This window comes from Centroberyx gerrardi, chromosome 16, assembly GCF_048128805.1.
Source record: "Centroberyx gerrardi isolate f3 chromosome 16, fCenGer3.hap1.cur.20231027, whole genome shotgun sequence".
NCBI lineage: Eukaryota > Metazoa > Chordata > Actinopteri > Beryciformes > Berycidae > Centroberyx > Centroberyx gerrardi.
The window spans coordinates 28696838-28715139 of NC_136012.1; the positions used below are offsets into that span (position 1 = coordinate 28696838).

At 43.6% G+C, this 18302-nt stretch overlaps 1 protein-coding gene across 1 annotated transcript in view; it reads right to left on the bottom strand.

Moving 5' to 3' along the window:
• The window catches only part of nfkb1 (nuclear factor of kappa light polypeptide gene enhancer in B-cells 1), a 47049-nt gene that overhangs the window by 17235 nt on the left and 11512 nt on the right, over positions 1-18302 (bottom strand). The window contains exons 4-8 of the mRNA XM_078289149.1: positions 17600-17640; positions 16443-16541; positions 5220-5371; positions 4460-4623; positions 2904-3062 (exon numbers count right to left, since the gene is read on the bottom strand). Coding sequence (XP_078145275.1) covers positions 2904-3062; positions 4460-4623; positions 5220-5371; positions 16443-16541; positions 17600-17640 — 615 coding nt within the window. The remainder of the gene's footprint in view (positions 1-2903; positions 3063-4459; positions 4624-5219; positions 5372-16442; positions 16542-17599; positions 17641-18302) is intronic.

Consider the following 18302-nt stretch of genomic DNA (forward strand, 5'->3'; position numbering starts at 1 on the left):
AGGAGGAGAGGAGAGGAGAGGAGAGGGAGGAGAGGGAGGAGAGGAGAGGAGAGGAGAGGAGAGGAGAGGAGAGGAGAGGAGTGGAGAGGAGAGGGAGGAGAGGAGAGGAGAGGAGAGGAGTGGAGAGGAGAGGGAGGAGAGGAGGAGTGGAAGGAGGAGAGGAAGAGGAGAGGAGAGGAGAGGAGAGGAGTGGAGGGAGGAGAGGAGAGGAGAGGAGAGGAGTGGAGAGGAGAGGAGAGGAGAGGAGTGGAGAGGAGAGGGAGGAGAGGAGGAGTGGAAGGAGGAGAGGAAGAGGAGAGGAGAGGAGAGGAGAGGAGAGGAGTGGAGGGAGGAGAGGAGAGGGAGGAGAGGAGAGGAGAGGAGTGGAGAGGAGAGGGAGGAGAGGAGGAGTGGAAGGAGGAGAGGAAGAGGAGAGGAGAGGAGAGGAGTGGAGAGGAGAGGAGAGGAGTGGAGAGGAGAGGAGAGGAGTGGAGGGAGGAGAGGAGAGGAGAGGAGTGGAGAGGAGAGGGAGGAGAGGAGGAGTGGAAGGAGGAGAGGAAGAGGAGAGGAGAGGAGAGGAGTGGAGGGAGGAGAGGAGAGGAGAGGAGAGGAGTGGAGAGGAGAGGAGAGGAGAGGAGAGGAGGGAGGAGAGGAGAGGGAGGAGAGGAGAGGAGTGGAGGGAGGAGAGGAGAGGGAGGAGAGGAGAGGAGAGGAGTGGAGGGAGGAGAGGAGAGGGAGGAGAGGAGAGGAGAGGAGTGGAGGGAGGAGAGGAGAGGGAGGAGAGGAGAGGAGAGGAGTGGAGGGAGGAGAGGAGAGGGAGGAGAGGAGAGGAGAGGAGAGGAGTGGAGAGGAGAGGAGAGGAGTGGAGGGAGGAGAGGAGAGGGAGGAGAGGAGAGGAGAGGAGAGGAGTGGAGAGGAGAGGGAGGAGAGGAGGAGTGGAAGGAGGAGAGGAAGAGGAGAGGAGAAGAGAGGAGGAGTGGAGGGAGGAGAGGAGAGGAGCAGTGGAAGGAGGAGAGGAGAGGAGAGGAGAGGAGAGGAGGGAGGAGGAGAGCGAGGGCCGAACTGAAAGTGGAGAGCAGGTTTCAGTCTGCTGAGAGGAAGCTGCTGTTTGCGGAAACTGAACTGAGGCAGCGAGAGGGAAATGAAACCAGGCTGCCTGACGAGAGCGACAGCAAGCAGCAGCTCAGAGTCGGAAGCTGACTGACTGACAGCACACTGATGTTAACTGAAGATACAAAACACACTCAGCAGAATACTGTGCTGACCTATAAGGATAAAGCACAATGACTGCATGAGAGCAAGACAGAGAGAAACTGAGAGAAATAACTTCATTATCTTCATCATCATCTGCTGTCCTGGCAGAAGTGTTCTTGGTACAGAAGTGGACGATATACAGTATATTGTTTAGTAGTGGATGATATATATTGTTTAGTATTCACATAAAAAGCCAGTGGCAAAATCAGTTCCCAATGTGTCAGAGAACATAAAATAGAAAAGATGGGAAACCATATAATGCACAAGAAATGAACACAAATACAGTCTTAGCTGCTAAACCAGGCCTCATTTATTGCTTTGAAGAGCTTGTATTTGTCAGCACTATTTACAGCAAATAAACTGCTTGTTTTGTGCTTTATACGGTTTCCCACCTTTTCTATTTTATATATTGTTTAGCAGAACCACTGGGTCTAACTTTGGTTGAAGTGAAGTCTAAACTTGAGTCATGATGATTGATTTTTCAAAAACACAAAAATAGTTACTGCTGTTTACCTCTGTAGGGCAGAATACTTTACTATACTATACTATACTATACTATAGTAATAAATGAACAGGCATGTAATCATGACAAGCTGTGTCCTGTTTGTCTCTGTGGACCCAGTCACACCTCCCTGCTTCTCTGTTTTGAGCTTTCATGCTTTAGTTTGTTTCTTGTCAGTTGTCTTGTTGTGCAGCAGGCGGCACTGACAGGCGGTTTGATGCCTCATGTATATTAGGCTCGGGCTTGACGTAAAGATCAGCATTTATATTGTAATGTCTCCTGGTTAGCTGTCAGAGCTTCACACTTTTGTCCATAATTGAAGTTCGTCCTTCAACACAGAGATCTCACTGAAACCCAGCAGACTGTCTGTGTTTCAGAGCTGCTCATGTGAACGCCGCCTAAAAGATACAAAACTAATCCTCCTCTTTCAAACAAGTAAACAAAAGCTGCAGCACCTCCCTAAGGCCGACCAGTGTCATTTTGAAAATGCCGGATCGCTGCAGAAACATGCATCATTCTCTGAAGTTTCGCCAAAATCCAATTTGTGGCATCTGAGATACTGTAGGGAAGTGTTTCTCAACCTTTTTCATATCAAGGACCCCTAATTTAGCACACATTAGGGCCACGGACCCCCATTTGATGAGATTTTGTCTCTCAGACCCAAATCTGAGAATATTTTTATATTTTTATAGAATGTAAACAACAATTTAAAAATGTCATTACAAAGTGACAATAATATGATTTGGATGGAGAGCTTGTGAAACTGTGATGGTCAAGAGTCTCATTAGTGATTACTACAGCAGAATAACATGGAGCTGATATCACCATTCATGTTCCTGACAGCAGAATAACATGGAGCTGATATCACCATTCATGTTCCTGACAGCAGAATAACATGGAGCTGATATCACCATTCATGTTCCTGACCCACCAGACGGACTGACACATTTTTGTATCGCTATATATTGAGTTTCGATATATCGTCCCATCACTAAAATCTACCGCTCCTCATCTGTCCTGCAGCGTGTGTTGGGGTGTTAGGGTGTTAGGGTGTTGGGGTGTTAGGGTGTTGGGGTGTAGAGGTGTTAGGGTGTAGGGGTGTTGGGGTGTTGGGGTGTTGGGGTGTAGAGGTGTTAGGGTGTAGGGGTGTTGGGGTGTTCAGACTCACTGCTGTCGTAGATGGGTTCGGACACGACCGGCTCCAGCCTCCTGGAGAATCCTCCATCGCTGTCCGGGAGGAAAGCTGTGAACATCAGCCGGACCACGCTGAGGTCCATGTCTTTAGACTGGACAGACGCTGCACTGCTGATCACACTGCGCTGGTGGTCTGCAGGGAGAGAGAGACAGGGAGAGAGACAGACAGGGAGAGAGACAGACAGGGAGAGAGACAGGGAGAGAGAGAGACAGACAGGGAGAGAGACAGACAGGGAGACAGACAGACAGGGAGAGAGACAGGGAGAGAGACAGACAGACAGGGAGAGAGACAGGGAGAGAGACAGACAGACAGACAGGGAGAGAGAGAGACAGGGAGACAGACAGACAGGGAGAGAGACAGGGAGAGAGACAGACAGACAGGGAGAGAGACAGGGAGAGAGACAGACAGACAGACAGGGAGAGAGACAGACAGGGAGACAGACAGACAGGGAGAGAGACAGGGAGAGAGACAGACAGACAGGGAGAGAGACAGGGAGAGAGACAGACAGACAGACAGGGAGAGAGAGAGACAGGGAGAGAGACAGACAGACAGACAGGGAGAGAGACAGACAGACAGACATGGAGAGAGACAAACAGGGAGAGAGACAGACAGGGAGAGAGACAGACAGACAGGGAGAGAGACAGACAGACAGACATGGAGACAGACAGACAGGGAGAGAGACAGACAGAGAGAGAGACAGACAGACAGGGAGAGAGACAGACATGGAGAGAGACAGACAGAGAGAGAGACAGGCAGACAGACAGGGAGAGAGACAGACAGACAGGGAGAGAGACAGACAGGGAGAGAGACAGGCAGGGAGAGAGACAGACAGACACAAACACAAACATGCATGATTAAAGAGACGCACATCTTTCCTGTATTAACTTCCATACACTGGGTTCCTAGCAGCTGAACTTCTTACTACAAATTCACAATATGAATCTGAACCCCATTCAGGGTTTGGATCAATTCATGACTGAACTCCAACCGAGGAACTGGAATTTGAAAAAACCTCCAGGAAACAGAATTGGAATTGAATTGGAATTTCAGGAAGTTGAATTTAATTCAATGAAATTCTGTGAAATGTTTTTGTTTGTTCTCACCACATATCTGAGATTCCACATAGTGTTTTATATTATCAATACTGAATATCATAACATGCTAAAGGAACCTTTCAGCTGGTGTTTGATGCAGAACATGTGATGGTAATCCATACATTATGACTGAATGTGTTTGATTTGTTGAACTGTCTTTTATTTGATTCATAATGTTTGATTTATAATGTTTAGAGTCGAGACAAACTCTCTTAGAAGTGGAATTTAATGGAATTTAATGGAATTCAGTTCTGATTCCTGTCATTCAGATTCAATTCACATTCTGTTTCCTTACAGCTGGGAGACTTTCACACTCACACTGCAGGAGCTGAGCTGAGTTTACCATGAATTCTCACTGAATGTTCATCAATGGACCCAAACCCTGCGACATATCAACACACACACACACACACACACACACACACACACACTGACCGGAGAGCTCCCGGGGGATGCGGACCTCCCCCTGCAGGATGTCGATCTCCGGGTGGATGGAGACTCCACAGTTGTAGCCCATCCTGTACGCCTCCATCATCCTCTCCTCCAGAATCTTACTGACATTCTTCTTCGTCACATGGAGGATCCCCAGGTTAGGAAAGCTGGGAGGGAACACACACACACACACACACACACACACACACACACACACACACACACACACACACACACACACACAGGCTTTACCGTCAGCACAGAAAAGAAGAAAGAAGAACACTAAAGAAACACTAAATTATTTGTAGTAGCATTGGTAGTAGTAGTATTATTGGTGGTAGTTGTAGTAGTATTATTGGGGGTAGTAGTATTGATGGTAGTAGTATTAGTAGGAGTAGTATTATTGGTAATGGTATTATCAGTGATAGCATGATTATTGATAATAACCTTTATTTGTATAGCACCTTTCATACACAACATGCAGCTCAAAGTGCTTAGAGCTTATTGATAATAGTATCTGTGGTAGTAGTATTTGTGATAGTAGTATTATTGGTAGCAGTAGTATTATTGCTGACAGTAGTATTATTGTTGGTAGTATTATATAGGTGATATTGGCAACAGTATTGTTGCTGGTGGTGTTATGACTGTGGTTGTGCTGGGCAGCTTCCAGTGGCCTGTCTGCGTCTGTGTGTGTGTGTGTGTGTGTGTGTGTGTGTGTGTGTGTGTGTGTGTGTGTGTGTGTGTGTGTGTGTGTGTGTCAGACCTGATGCTGGAGTCTTTGGGCTGCAGCTCAGCGATGCAGATCCCCTTGTCACACTGTTTCCCCACCAGGCTGTGAGCGTGCAGGTGAGTCAGGCTGGAGCCGGCCGTCACCAGCTGGACCACGACCCGCGCCGGGCCCAGGTAGTTACACACCTGACACACACACAGAGCTCTGTTACACACATATAGCTACACACCTGACACACACAGTACACACTGTTACAGAGACATAGTGACAGATCTGACTCACACAGATGTAATGTTTTCCTGGAGGCTCAGGAGTAAGACGTTGGAAACTGCAAGTCAAAGCAGCTGAACCATAAAAAACAAAAATAGCCACCAATCTGCTCATGTTACGTTTTATCCCGCCTCCGAAACATTCAACCTACTGGGCTCTGATGGGCAAGCTGCATCGCTGCAACGCTAGGAAGAAATAAATAAAACACAGTTCTATTTTTCAGCCTCAAACAGCGATGCAACACGGAGCGGCTGAGCTCTGCGAGGTAAAGCTGTGTGACAAGCATGCTTCTTTTTACGTTTAAATGAAAGCCAGTGACAGCTAACACTCTGACTTGCAGTTTCTAATGCGTTTCAGCCGGTTCACACCATGTAACCGGAACATCCTGGGTTCAAATCCAGACCAGGACCTCTGTCACATGTCATCCCCCTCTTTCTCCCAACCTTACCTCTCCACTATTAACTATCTAATAAAGGCAAAATGCCGAAAACATAAATAAAAACATACATAAATACAACACAAAATCCAAAGGCTCAAGCTTGTGTGTGTGAATGTGTGTGAGTGGATCTCATGGAAAGATCCGCTGATATTGGGTGGAGTATCTTGGGTAAAAACCTGTAACTCTCAGTCGAACCCCTCAGCAGAACTATATGCAAAGTTAGGAAACACACAACACACACCAGTCACTTAGTGCTTTAGAGCTAAAGGGGCGTAAGTGACCTTTTCTTAATAGCAGAGCAAAAACAAAACATTAAATGACTGCATCTTTTTTCATTCAAAACATAACATAGGAAACATTCATACGTGTAGAGAGATTAAGATCCATAAACTTGGCATTCTATAAAAAGCTATTAAGTGCAGTTTCCCTTTTTACACCCAATTGAATCCAGGGATTTCACTCAAGTCTTTTGGATTTTCCCTTTTATTTAAATTGTCCTTTTGACCATCAGATAGAGCAACAAGGGCTTTCCAATGACATAAAACTCAGTTTCAGCCAAAATGTCACTTTCACACCAAACCCTGGAAATGACCAGCAACCTGTTTGTAGTCAAATACTGATAAATGTTGGTGTGCGTCTGTTGTAGTTTCCTTTCCTGGTGGGAGCCCTTTTCATCTCTAAACACACACACACACACACACACACACACACACACACTTTTTGGAAAACTAAGTGGACTAGATGAAACTTTAAGGGGGAAATCAGGTAAAGAAGACAAAACTACAGGCTGAAGTATTATATAAGAGAGGTGTCAGATAAGAGGCGATGATTTCTGAACTCATTCTGAGAGAGAGAGATGAGTCAGAGAGAGAGAGAGAGAGAGAGAGAGAGAGAGAGAGAGAGAGAGAGAGAGAGAGAGAGAGAGAGAGAGACAGAGAGAGAGAGAGAGACAGAGTCGACTTGATGCTGTTGGGAGTTTTTCGGTTTAGCGCTTCGCTTTCTGCTGCGGTTTAGAAACACACTTTCTCTTTGGCACAAATGACTCACTGCTGCCCTCCATCACACACACACACACACACACACACACACACACACACACACACTCTCTGGACCTTCTATTAGTTTAGTTTAAAAGATATTTGCTATCAAACGAACCTTCTAGAGAGAGAAGGAAACAGAAAATGAATGAGAGGAGAGTTTTCAGGTTGTTTTTAGGTTGCACCCATTGGTTTATAATGGGAGAGTGTGTGTGTGTGTGTGTGTGTATGTGTGTGTGCACATCATGTCATTACACCTCCCACATTTCCTCCCGCTATTACCCAGAACGGATTAACCCGTAAATAAACACAAGCCCACTTCCTCTTCCTGGTTAGCTCAGCCAATAGGAGCGCTGAAAATAAACAACCAACAAAACCCAGTTCCTAGAAACCTGGCGTGTCTGTGTCTTACGGTTTCCTGGCTCAAACACGTTGCTCAAATTATTTATATTATTTGTTTTAACCTCCTGGGAGAGCCAGGCGGGTGGGGTTGATGCAGGACCAGAGAGTTTAATAAATCACAGTAGGGATTTCCCTGTGATTGACAACTTATCCGACACTATGTGAATCATCCTGACACAGTGACCCCACCCATCTGGACCTTCAAGCGGGGTAAAACAATCTGTTTGGAGAGAGATGGGCCTGTGTTGATATGAAAATTTCATAGTACGATTATCTAAAATTATCTCGATATACGATATTATCTCGATAATTACTAAAATGATGAAAACCTTAAAAACAGTACTGTAATATGCTTCAATTGCTTAAAGACTAATTAATCATATCAATCACAAGACATTTGACTTTCTTCTTAAAAAAACAAAATGATAAAATGCTGGTTTAGCTTCTAGAAACTGTAAGGAGAGTTTCAAATAACACAAATAAAAATCCCCAAAACAGCATCTAAAAGTCAAATATGTCTCAATTAAATCTTCATTCACTTAAACTCAGTCAGTAACATGAATATGAGAGTTTATTAGAGGAAACTAAAACATCAGTGATGACTATATATTTATAACACCAGTTATTGTCCCATCCCAGCTGAATCCTTCAGGACTGACTGTGTAGTTTGATTCATCATTTATATATAATCCTCTCCTCTGTCTCCCTGTAAGGAAATAGTCCCCCCCCCCACCCTCTACTGGGAGGTCAGAGGTCAGAGGTCAGGGTGTGGAGCTGGTGGGGTTCAGTGTGTTCCTCAGGGACACTTCAGCAGGGTGGAGGGTCTCTCTGAACACTAGAGCAGCCTGCTCTCCATTAAAGCAGCACCTCAACATTTAAGCTAATCAATAAAACAAACCCTGTTAGCTAAATGCATCACAGTAATGTCAGGCGTCGATACAGAGGCGGCGCAGTATCACTGACAGGAACACAGACACCAGGAGTCTGGAGAAGCAGACTGCTGGACTGGCTGCAAAACCTCAACACTACTGGAGCAAGGCACTTCTACTATGCAACTTTCTGGACATTAAAATTACAATAGATAAACAGGATATAGACAGAAGCAACACTGGGTGCTCTTGTGGAATACAAAGAAAGTAAAGTCCTTAGATTTATAGGTGCTCACTGGAAGTTTCTCTCTGCTTATCTGGAAACAGGAACCAGATCTGTAGAAAACACCTGAGATACTAGATCTAAGAATGAGAACCTCCAATGAGAATAAAGTAAAGTCTTGAGCTGTAAACACAAAGTCCAAGGCTCTCTACATCCAATAAGGAGGGAAGAGATTTGAAGCTTTAGATCTAAAAAGCCTTTATTATCACGGCTTAGAACCAACACGTTTTGACCCTGTGGTCGTCTGGAGGTTCTCATTGGATCTGAGTTGTTTTCTACAGATAAACAGGATCTATTCTCCATTCTCAGTCTGTGTGTTCGGGCCTAAATCCCCCGTTTCCCTGAGATTGTCTTCTCAGTGATGTTGGGACGTTTTGGGGACGTAAACCATTTCCTGTGGGCGTGTCTTGCAGCTCGTCAAGATGACTGACAAGTTTGATATGAGAAAATGTTTCAGGATGTAAAACATCAGCGGTAAACGTCAGGTTTTGGTGTCAGTCCCTCAGAATCAAAGAGCGAGGGCTTCTTTCTAGAGCCGCCATTTTGCACCGAGAGACGTTCAACAATCACACAGGGAGAAATCCATCGTAGGAGAGGAGAGAGACCAGTTTCTCCACCCACAGGAGCAGGAGAGAGACCAGAATGCACTGCAGCAGAGAGACAGGTTGGGGTTTGAGTAAGGGGGACGACTCACTTTCGAATGGAAAAAGTTTCTCTCTGCTTATCTCTCTCTCCATCTACACATCAAACCCACAGCTGATTGATCACACTTTCCGACTATTTTTATGCCCAAACGCCCACCTTTGGTAGAAAGCAACATGTCCACGCTCCTTCTCTGGGGCTTGTCGAAAGGCATTCTGGGAAACGTAGGAAATCACTAACTGCAGTAGAAGTAGATGAGGCAGGTTGAAATAAAGAGGGTTCATCACTTCATCACTAAATGTATAAATTAACATCACAGACTGATGAGATCAAACAGTAGAGGAGGATCTGAGGGGAATTTTCTTATCTTCTGGTCTGTAATTTCTTTCGTTCTTGTTTCATTTTTATTAAACAAGTTTTCCTTTCACCACGAATTCCTCCAGCAGCAGACTGTGGTTGAACTGTGAAGCAGGGTGGGGATTTGCCAACCTTCCCTGTATAAATAAAGGTTATAAATGTAATCAGTGTTTCCTCTAGGATTTTTTTTTTTTTTTTCCTCATCGACATCAGGCATCTTTCTCTTCTTGGAGAAATACTTTAACAAACTCATCTGAAAATGCAATCAGGAATATTTTAATACATTGCTTATATAAAAATCGTTGGCAATTATTTTACCGACGTTCACACACACTGTTTTTTCCCCAACTGCCAGCGCCCTTTTCTCATTGAAAGCAATGGGAAGCGGCCGCTCCCGAAAAGCGCTGCTGCGTTTTTTCCGTCAGAGCGGAGCTCTTTCAAAAGTTGAGAAATGTTCAACTTCTCAGAAAAGCGCCAGGTGACATGAACCGCTTTTTCCCAGCCGACCAATCGTGCTCCTCACAGCTTTGTCGGAGACGCTGGCCATTTCCCATAGCAACAACAAATATGGAGAAAGTGAAAGTGCCGGTGGAGAAATTGGACGTTGTAATAAGTGAATTTCCGTTACCGCTACACCGATCATAAAGGCAGTGTGGATTATACTGGACATGTATTGGAAAAATCTGGTAAGCCTTTGCTTGTTGCACAACACTGTTCTGTCTGCTAGAAGTGAACCAGCTGGTTAGTGAGCTAGCAGCCGCTCAGCTAACGTCAGCTGACGTTGCCGTGATCCGCTTTTTATTTCTCCTCACAAAAAGCGCTCCAGGCAGCGCTTTTTCTTTTTCTCTTCTTTCTTTTTCTCTTCTTTCTCTCTCTCCCTCTCACCTCGGCCAGGTGTCGCCACGTGTTGCCACTTCCTGTATCCGTCGTTTCAAATTAAAAGCCCTCTGCAGAGTCGTGTAATTCCGACTTCATGACATTTAATAAAATTCTAAAGTAGCGGCGGCAATAATTTTGTAGCGGCGGGCCGCCGCTGCAAAATGTATATAACGGAAACTCTGGTAATATTTGCAGGCAGCGTGGGTAATAACCGAGATATTTCACCTCTGGATGTTGACTGTCGTCTCGGATCGGCCTTTCATGTCTGAGCTGAAACTCAACATGTTTCCTGTTTGTGACACAACTGCACTTCCTTGTAATTATATGTGGGTGTCATGGGGAGGAAATTCCCAACAGACATCAAACACAGTAGTAGGTGTGTGTGTGTGCGTGTGTGTGTGTGTGTAGTTCCTATGAACCTGGACAGGTCTGGGCCAGCACCAGACTCAGCTTCTTGAACCCAGAAGGCCTCAGTCATTTACATTCTAGTCATTTCTGTGATGCTGTTATCCACAGAGAGTTCTGGTGAGGCCGACAGCAGAACCATCACCTAATCTGTGATAAACTGCGACCAGCTTGGTGCTAAATTGACTCAACAGAACCCAGATCTCTGGTGTGACAAACCTCTGCTTTACCAACCGAGCAGAACTCAAAGCGCTGCAGCAGTCAGGCTCATACAGTCTTTACACCCGCAAGAGTCCCGCAATGGCGGAGATTTTTTTGCACATTTTGGTACAGACGGACCGACAGTCTGATTTATACTAGCTGCTGGTCACAGCTAATAAACTTCAACTCCTAGGTCACCAACATTACAAGCAGCAAATAGTAAGGAGGTCAAGGGTCAGAGGTCACAGAGCCCAGACAACAGATGGAAGAAAATATTCCTGCAACTCTACAATGATCAAAAGTGTCTCATTTAGTCCACTAAGGACTAAAGTTCACTACTGTCCTTTAAAAAGTACCATCATTTCGTTTAATGTTGATTAGTCAGTGTTTGTGTCACTTTTTGTGCCCAGCAAGGAAACTGTTTGTTTGTTTGTTCCTTCATTCAGTCTGTAGTTCATCATTCGGTCTTTAGTTCCTTCGTTCCTTCGGTCTTTGGTTCCTTCGGTCTTTGGTTCCTTCGGTCTTTGGTTCCTTCGGTCTTTGGTTCCTTCGGTCTTTCATGCCTTCATTCTCTTGGTCTTTCTTTACTTTGATCTTTTGGTCCTTCAGGCTTTCGTTCCTTCAGTCTTTCGTTCCTTCAGTCTTTCGTTTATTTTCTCCTTCTTGGAAGGCGCTACAGATCAAAACAAACACCCAAACTGTGTATGTATCCTGTACACATACAGCATGTGTGTTTCTTTTAAGATGCTGGTGACTTGCATTAGTAAACACTGTCCATAAATGATATATTCACCACACACTAAAACATAATCTGACTGACATATTTTTCTTTTAATATACTTTTCTTATCATTTTCATTTTCATCAAGTAAACTTCGCAGAGCAAACAACACGTTTCCCATCTTCTTCTTCTTCAGGTTTGCTCTCTTACATTTGTCCCTGTTTGGCTCAGAGGGGACGACATGTTTTACTGTTTCCTCGTTTCAGTGTCTGAGATCTCATTTTGGAACTGTTTGATATCTGTTTGTAAAACCCCTTTTCCCCCAGCATGTCTGAGATAAAGATGTGTTCACGTCGAGCGGCTCGTGTGCAGAGTGAGTCAGTGTCATCATCCCACTGGTCCCACCAGAACAACAGGAGGGGTTTTCCCACACTGCAGCCTCAGCACACAACACACTGTAAACAATACACTGTACATATATCTGTCACGGTGGCGCGAGAACAGAGAGAGAGATTTCCTTGCTCATTTTGCTGACTTCCTGTTCTACACTGCAAAAATATACATCTTAACAATTCATTTTTTTCTAGTATTGAGTGTTACAATCTTATTGTTCTTAAAGCAAGCGAAAAAAATGTAGATAATTTGCTTTGTTCACATGGCAGCCAGGCTTTCTCCAGCTCTGCTTGTTTCTCTACCATATGCAAGGATCATTTTGATGGAGATTTAATTTTGTTTATTGGTTGAGTTTGGCTCCGTTTCCATCTGCTTCGCTGTCTTCCAGGTAGGATTTCCCACCCTAACCATGGCCTAAATCAAATATGGCTGCTGTGTGAATAAAGTGAATTTCTCTCCTTTACAATTCAAGTCAACTTCTTTCAAAAAATTCTGCCTTATTGTGCTTTGTTTCAAGATACTGGTGCCTGTTTCTAAAAATTGGAAACAAGTGGACTTTTCTCACCGCACCGGCAGAACTTTTCTTTTGCTTTAAGAAAACTATATTTTAAGAGTCCAAAGTAGACTAAATGTTGTTAAGAAGGACAACTGTTGGAGTGTCGTGTCCAGAGTTCATGTCATCCAGATCCACAGTGACGTGAATGAAGTCAGTCAGTTCAGCCTGACAGACAGACTGCGGCAGGAATCTGGGGAATTCCTGTTTCCTCTGGCTCGGTTGGAACATGTGGGAGATTCAGCCTCCAAACTAAACATCAACACAAAGCCAAGAAGTATAACCTCCTGTCTGTCTCTCATACAGAGGGGCAGACAGCCCTGGGAACCACACAAGTGAATGAAGAGATAGATAACATAGACAGACAAACAGGCAGATAGACATGTTGACAGACAGATAGACAGGTTGACAGACAGACAAGCGCTTGTTGTGGTATCTCCTTGGGGAAATTCAGGAACAAAAGACAAATTGAAAGACCGAAGGAACTTAAGTTCCTTCAGTCTTAAGTTCCTTCGGTCTTTAGTTCCTTTGGTCTTTCGTTCCTTCGGTCTATCGTTCATTCGGTCTTTCGTTCCTTCGGTCTTAAGTTCCTTCGGTCTCTAGTTCCTTCGGTCTTTCGTTCCTTCAGTCTTTACTTCCTTCGGTCTTTCGTTCCTTCGGTCTTTCGTTCCTTCGGTCTTTCATTTGGTCTTTCGTTCCTTCTGTCTTTCGTTCCTTCAGTTTTTAGTTCCTTTGGTCTTTCGTTCCTTCGGTCTTTTGTTCCTTCGTTCTTAAGTTCCTTCTGTCTTTCGTTCCTTCGGCCTTAAGTTCCTTAGGTCTTCATTTAGTCTTTAGTTCCTTCGGTCTTAAGTTCCTTAGGTCTTCATTTAGTCTTTTGTTCCTTCGGCCTTAAGTTCCTTAGGTCTTCATTTAGTCTTTAGTTCCTTCGGTCTTTCGTTCCTTAGGTCTTCATTTAGTCTTTTGTTTCTTCAGTCTTTCGTTCCTTCGTCAGTCACGCACGACTTATTCAATTTTGACTAAATTCGGGGGACCGATGCATCTCATCACTGTGTTCATTTTCAAAATTACACTGATTGGCCCAACACCCTAAACCTAAACCTAACCCTCCTTATCAACAACAATAATAACAGCACTCTCTCCTTCAACCCTCGGACTAAAAGCAGAGGCTGCGCTAAATGTTTTCATATACAGCCGTGCCACTTCATTTGCACGACATATTTTGACTGCTGACTGCGTGAGACAGTCAGCTCACCAAAACTGCCAGTCTGTCAGAAACACATCAGACTTCTCTCCTTGTTGCTGCACCCGACAGTGAAACACACACTGTTCATATGTCTCATTCTGCTTAGGGGAGAAATAATGAGCATCAAACTATTTCACGACTTCCTGGAAATCATTTTTAGCCTTATCATCTTTGACCTGGAATGCATCGGTCCTGCTACTGTGAGGATAGTCTCGCTCTAATCTGGTAGCAACGTATCCAGATTCTGTGCAGAGAGGGCGTTGACATAAAAAAACGTTGACATAGTAAACCATGAATCATGGTTGAGGGGGCGTCAGTGTCATCTCAGTGTGTTTGGTGTGCAGTAGGGTTCGATACTTCGATAAGTATCGATACTAATAATTTGAAACGGATACAACACTCATTTGCAACAGTATCGATACCAGCAGTGCTTTCTCTTAATGAAAAATCAAACATATTATTTCTCCGCCTCCACTAGCCCCACACACACACACACACACACACACACACACACACACCCTGCACCGCTGCCCACAGCCCCTCCTCTCACTAGTAGCAGTCAGCTGGGTCGTTGCCTCAGTCAGCAAACGATGCTACAGAGCGGTGCCGACGAAGGGGGGGAACACGTCAAACTGGGCGAAGCACCTTAAGGACCGACACGCCAGTCTATATAAAGAATGTTGAGTGGTTAGCGAAAGCTCCCATTTCAACATCACTGAAGCATTAAACAATAATCATAAACGTTAATGTACCCTGCACATCATCCGTTTCAGTTTAGCTAGCAAACCAAACGTTAGCTACAGAGCTAGCTAACGTTATCAAGATGCCCGGTTTTCGACCGGACTGTCCAGTTTTCAGATGCATTGTCCGGGCCCGGTCAGAAGGCTCGACCAGACGCTGAAATGTCCGATTAAAATCATTCTGTCAATAATAATCCACTAACTCTAGCCCTGCTGATTTTTCCCTATCATTGGTGGGTATCTGTTGCTTCAACAAGCTAATTAGTTTTACTTACTAGTTTTGAATGAGTTTTATCGGGCCTACGTTATGGAGAAGCGTCTGTCTGTCTGTCTGTCCATCTGGCTCGTTTGCACCGGGATTTCCCCCTGCGTTGTCGGATATTAAGGGACTAGTTTGGGTCTCTGTGTTTTTTGCTTAGTTGCTTACAGTCTATGCTGCAGAGGCCAGGAGGCAATATGATGTTTCACATGCTTGTGCAGTATAAGCTCACTCCCCTCAATAAAAAAGAGCAAATCATGACGGCGATCGACACCTGTCAATCAAAAATGTGTTGTTTGATCTCAGACAACTTTAAAATATTGTTTTCATGTTAAAATTATATTTTAACATGAAAACAATATTAAAAAAAAAAAATTGAAAATTCATTTTTTTCCCCCGTGGTATCGAAAATGGTATCGCATATCGATATTTTCCTGGGTATTGTATCGAAGTTAGAAATTCTAGTATCGTGACAACCCTAGTGTGCAGCTTGTAAATAGAAACATAGGGGGATAATGACTATTATAAAAGCATCTTCAACACACCTGTATCCCTCTTCAGCTAACATGGAGCTCAACGTCGCCCACGGCTGATATACTGTATCAGACTTTTCCCAAATCCTGTGGGGAAACAAGCCAGAACGTCTTGTCCAGATACTAACGCTCGCAAATAAAGTTTCTGGAGTGGTTGGAACCCGTTCACGCCATGTTTGCGTTCCACAACAGCAATAAACTTAAACTAAAATCCTCCTCACTTAGCTACATTTCGACTGTGCTTACTGTTCAGTGGTTCTCTTGTCGGTGACTATCCACTGCAACAACAGCAGGAATACGGGGCCGTGTCTCCCTCAGACCTCCCCGCCGCCTCGCTCTGTTTCCTGTACAGGATTTCTATCCGTTGCCCGCAGAAGTTCGTGCGACGCTCTCGCTTTGTGTCGCGAGAGCTTCTGGGTTTCTCAGATCACTGTGAGGATAAGAGCTACTTCACGCTCATCTACTTCCTTGTTGCCCTGATGGCCAACAGCTACAGCAAGAAACTGTTTGAAACTCCTCTAACTCTCATCCAGAATTATCTTGTAGGTCTAGATCTATATATATTTTCTGAATCTATCATTATAAGCTCATGATTCAACTGGTAGCTGATTGGTACGTTCAAATCTGAAAACCCTTTATATCGGGATTTTCTGAAACATCTACGGAGAAAATGAATGGGACATTTGAAGCTGTGTATCATACACTCAGTACACACTGAGGAAAGCCTTGCGCTGAAACTCTGCAGGTCGATAAACATCACACAACTAACAGAAGAGCATGCAAATGTCTTTTTCCGTTTTGAAACAGAATGTGGAAGTTGGCAATCATTAACACAGAGATTTCCTCCTGCTGCAGGTGCTGAAGAATTAGAAACTGAAATGTTTCAGCAAAGGAAAAGATAAAATAATAAAACATGGCTTCCAGAGAGAGAGAGAGAGAGAGAGAGAGAGAGAGAGAGAAAGAGAGAGACAGAGGGAGAGAGAGAGAGAGAGAGAGAGAGACAGAGAGAGAGCTCAGACAGGAAGTGTTACCTTGACGGTGGGGTAGGACTTCCTGTTCTTCTCGCTGGACGCACCAGGCAGACCGCCGTGAGACGGACCTTCACAGCCATACCTGAACCTGAACCCCCGCTGAGACACACACACAATATAACACTAAATATATATACTATATTTAAATACACTATAACACTAAATATATATAAATACACTATAACACTGAAACATATACAATATACTAAAACCACACCTGAACCTGAACCTGACATAAAAACACACTATAATACTAAATATATATAAATACTGCATAATATATAAAACTACACCATAGCACTGCATATATACTACATATAAATACACTGCAACACTGCATAATATATAGATTATATATAAATACACTATAACAGTACATATATACTGTATATAAATGCACTAATACTCTATAACACTACACATTTTTTGTGGTTCGGCACACACTTTTTGTTTGTTTGTTTTTAGTTGTATCCGTATCCGTTTATCTCTTGTATGTCCTTTTATTCCTATTTTTATTATTTTGTATTTATTTGTATTATTCAGCTCTATTGTTTATTTAATTGTGGTAGTTTTACATTACTGTCTCCTTTACTGTATGTAAAGCACTTTGTAAACATTGCTTTTAGAAAAGTGCTATACAAATAAAGTTATTATCATTATTATTATTATTATTATTATTATCATTATTATTAATAATATACACTATATATTACACTTTAACACAATATATAAATACCCTGCAACACTGCACATATATTTACCATTTATAAATACACTATAACACTATATAATAATACTGTATATAAATACACTGATACACTAAAACACACACTCATACTCAGTAGATAGTGGTCTTGCAATTTTGCAGGAAAAGCGCTATATAAATAAAGTCAGATTAGATTTGATCTGTTGTGCTGTACCATGTGTGTCAGTATGTACTGTACTACTGTGTCTCCATACAAATATCACCAAGACTGATTCATGTACTTTTATAGTACTTGAATACAGTGATTCTGAATATTCTGCCTGTAAGCAGAAGTACTGTAACTACAGAATCTGGTGTCAAGCTTTAGGAAGTGATTTATTCAACAGGCTGCATTAAAGTCTCTATCTTATATTTTCTCATATTGACCCGGGTCTCGGACAGGTGAGTTTACCTGCTTCGGCTGCTCGCTGATCAGCAGGTACGGTCCGTCCGCTGGAACAGACAGACAAAAACTCAGCATGAACTTTCACACACAGCTCAGATTTCCTGGGGAAGTGAGCAGCACTGAAGCAAAATATGCACAAACATGCAAATACACAGATTTGGCTGGGTGTATTCCATGTTTGTTTGTATTGATTGTTTGTACTTTAAATTGCCCCATGTGAGATGTATAAAGTTGTGTTGTATTAAACTGGAGAGACAAGCTGTTGATGGTTGGTCTCTATTTGTTCTAGGGCTGCCCCCGACCAAAGATTTTCCTAGTCGACTAGTAGTCGTTAGTTTAAGCCATTAGTTGACTAGTTGTCGCACGTTTATGATATTAATTTAATTATTTAAATATAGATTTTTTTTTAAAAACACACCCAAGTCGCGGCTTCTCAGAAATACACTCTGGTTCACCCAAAAAAAATACACAATAGGCGTAGGCTGTCAGGCGCGTGCTTTGAGCCCCGCTGCTGCACAGAGCGCTGTCCGCTTGTTTATTCAAAGTTTATTAATGAACGTGTCGCGTGTCCAAATTGCACCAAATCCGACACTGCAGGTCCTCGGGTCCCCAGCAATACACCCGCCAAGTGTGAAGTAGATCGGACGAACGGTTGTCGAGATATGCGAAGGACACACACACACACACACACATACATACACACACACAC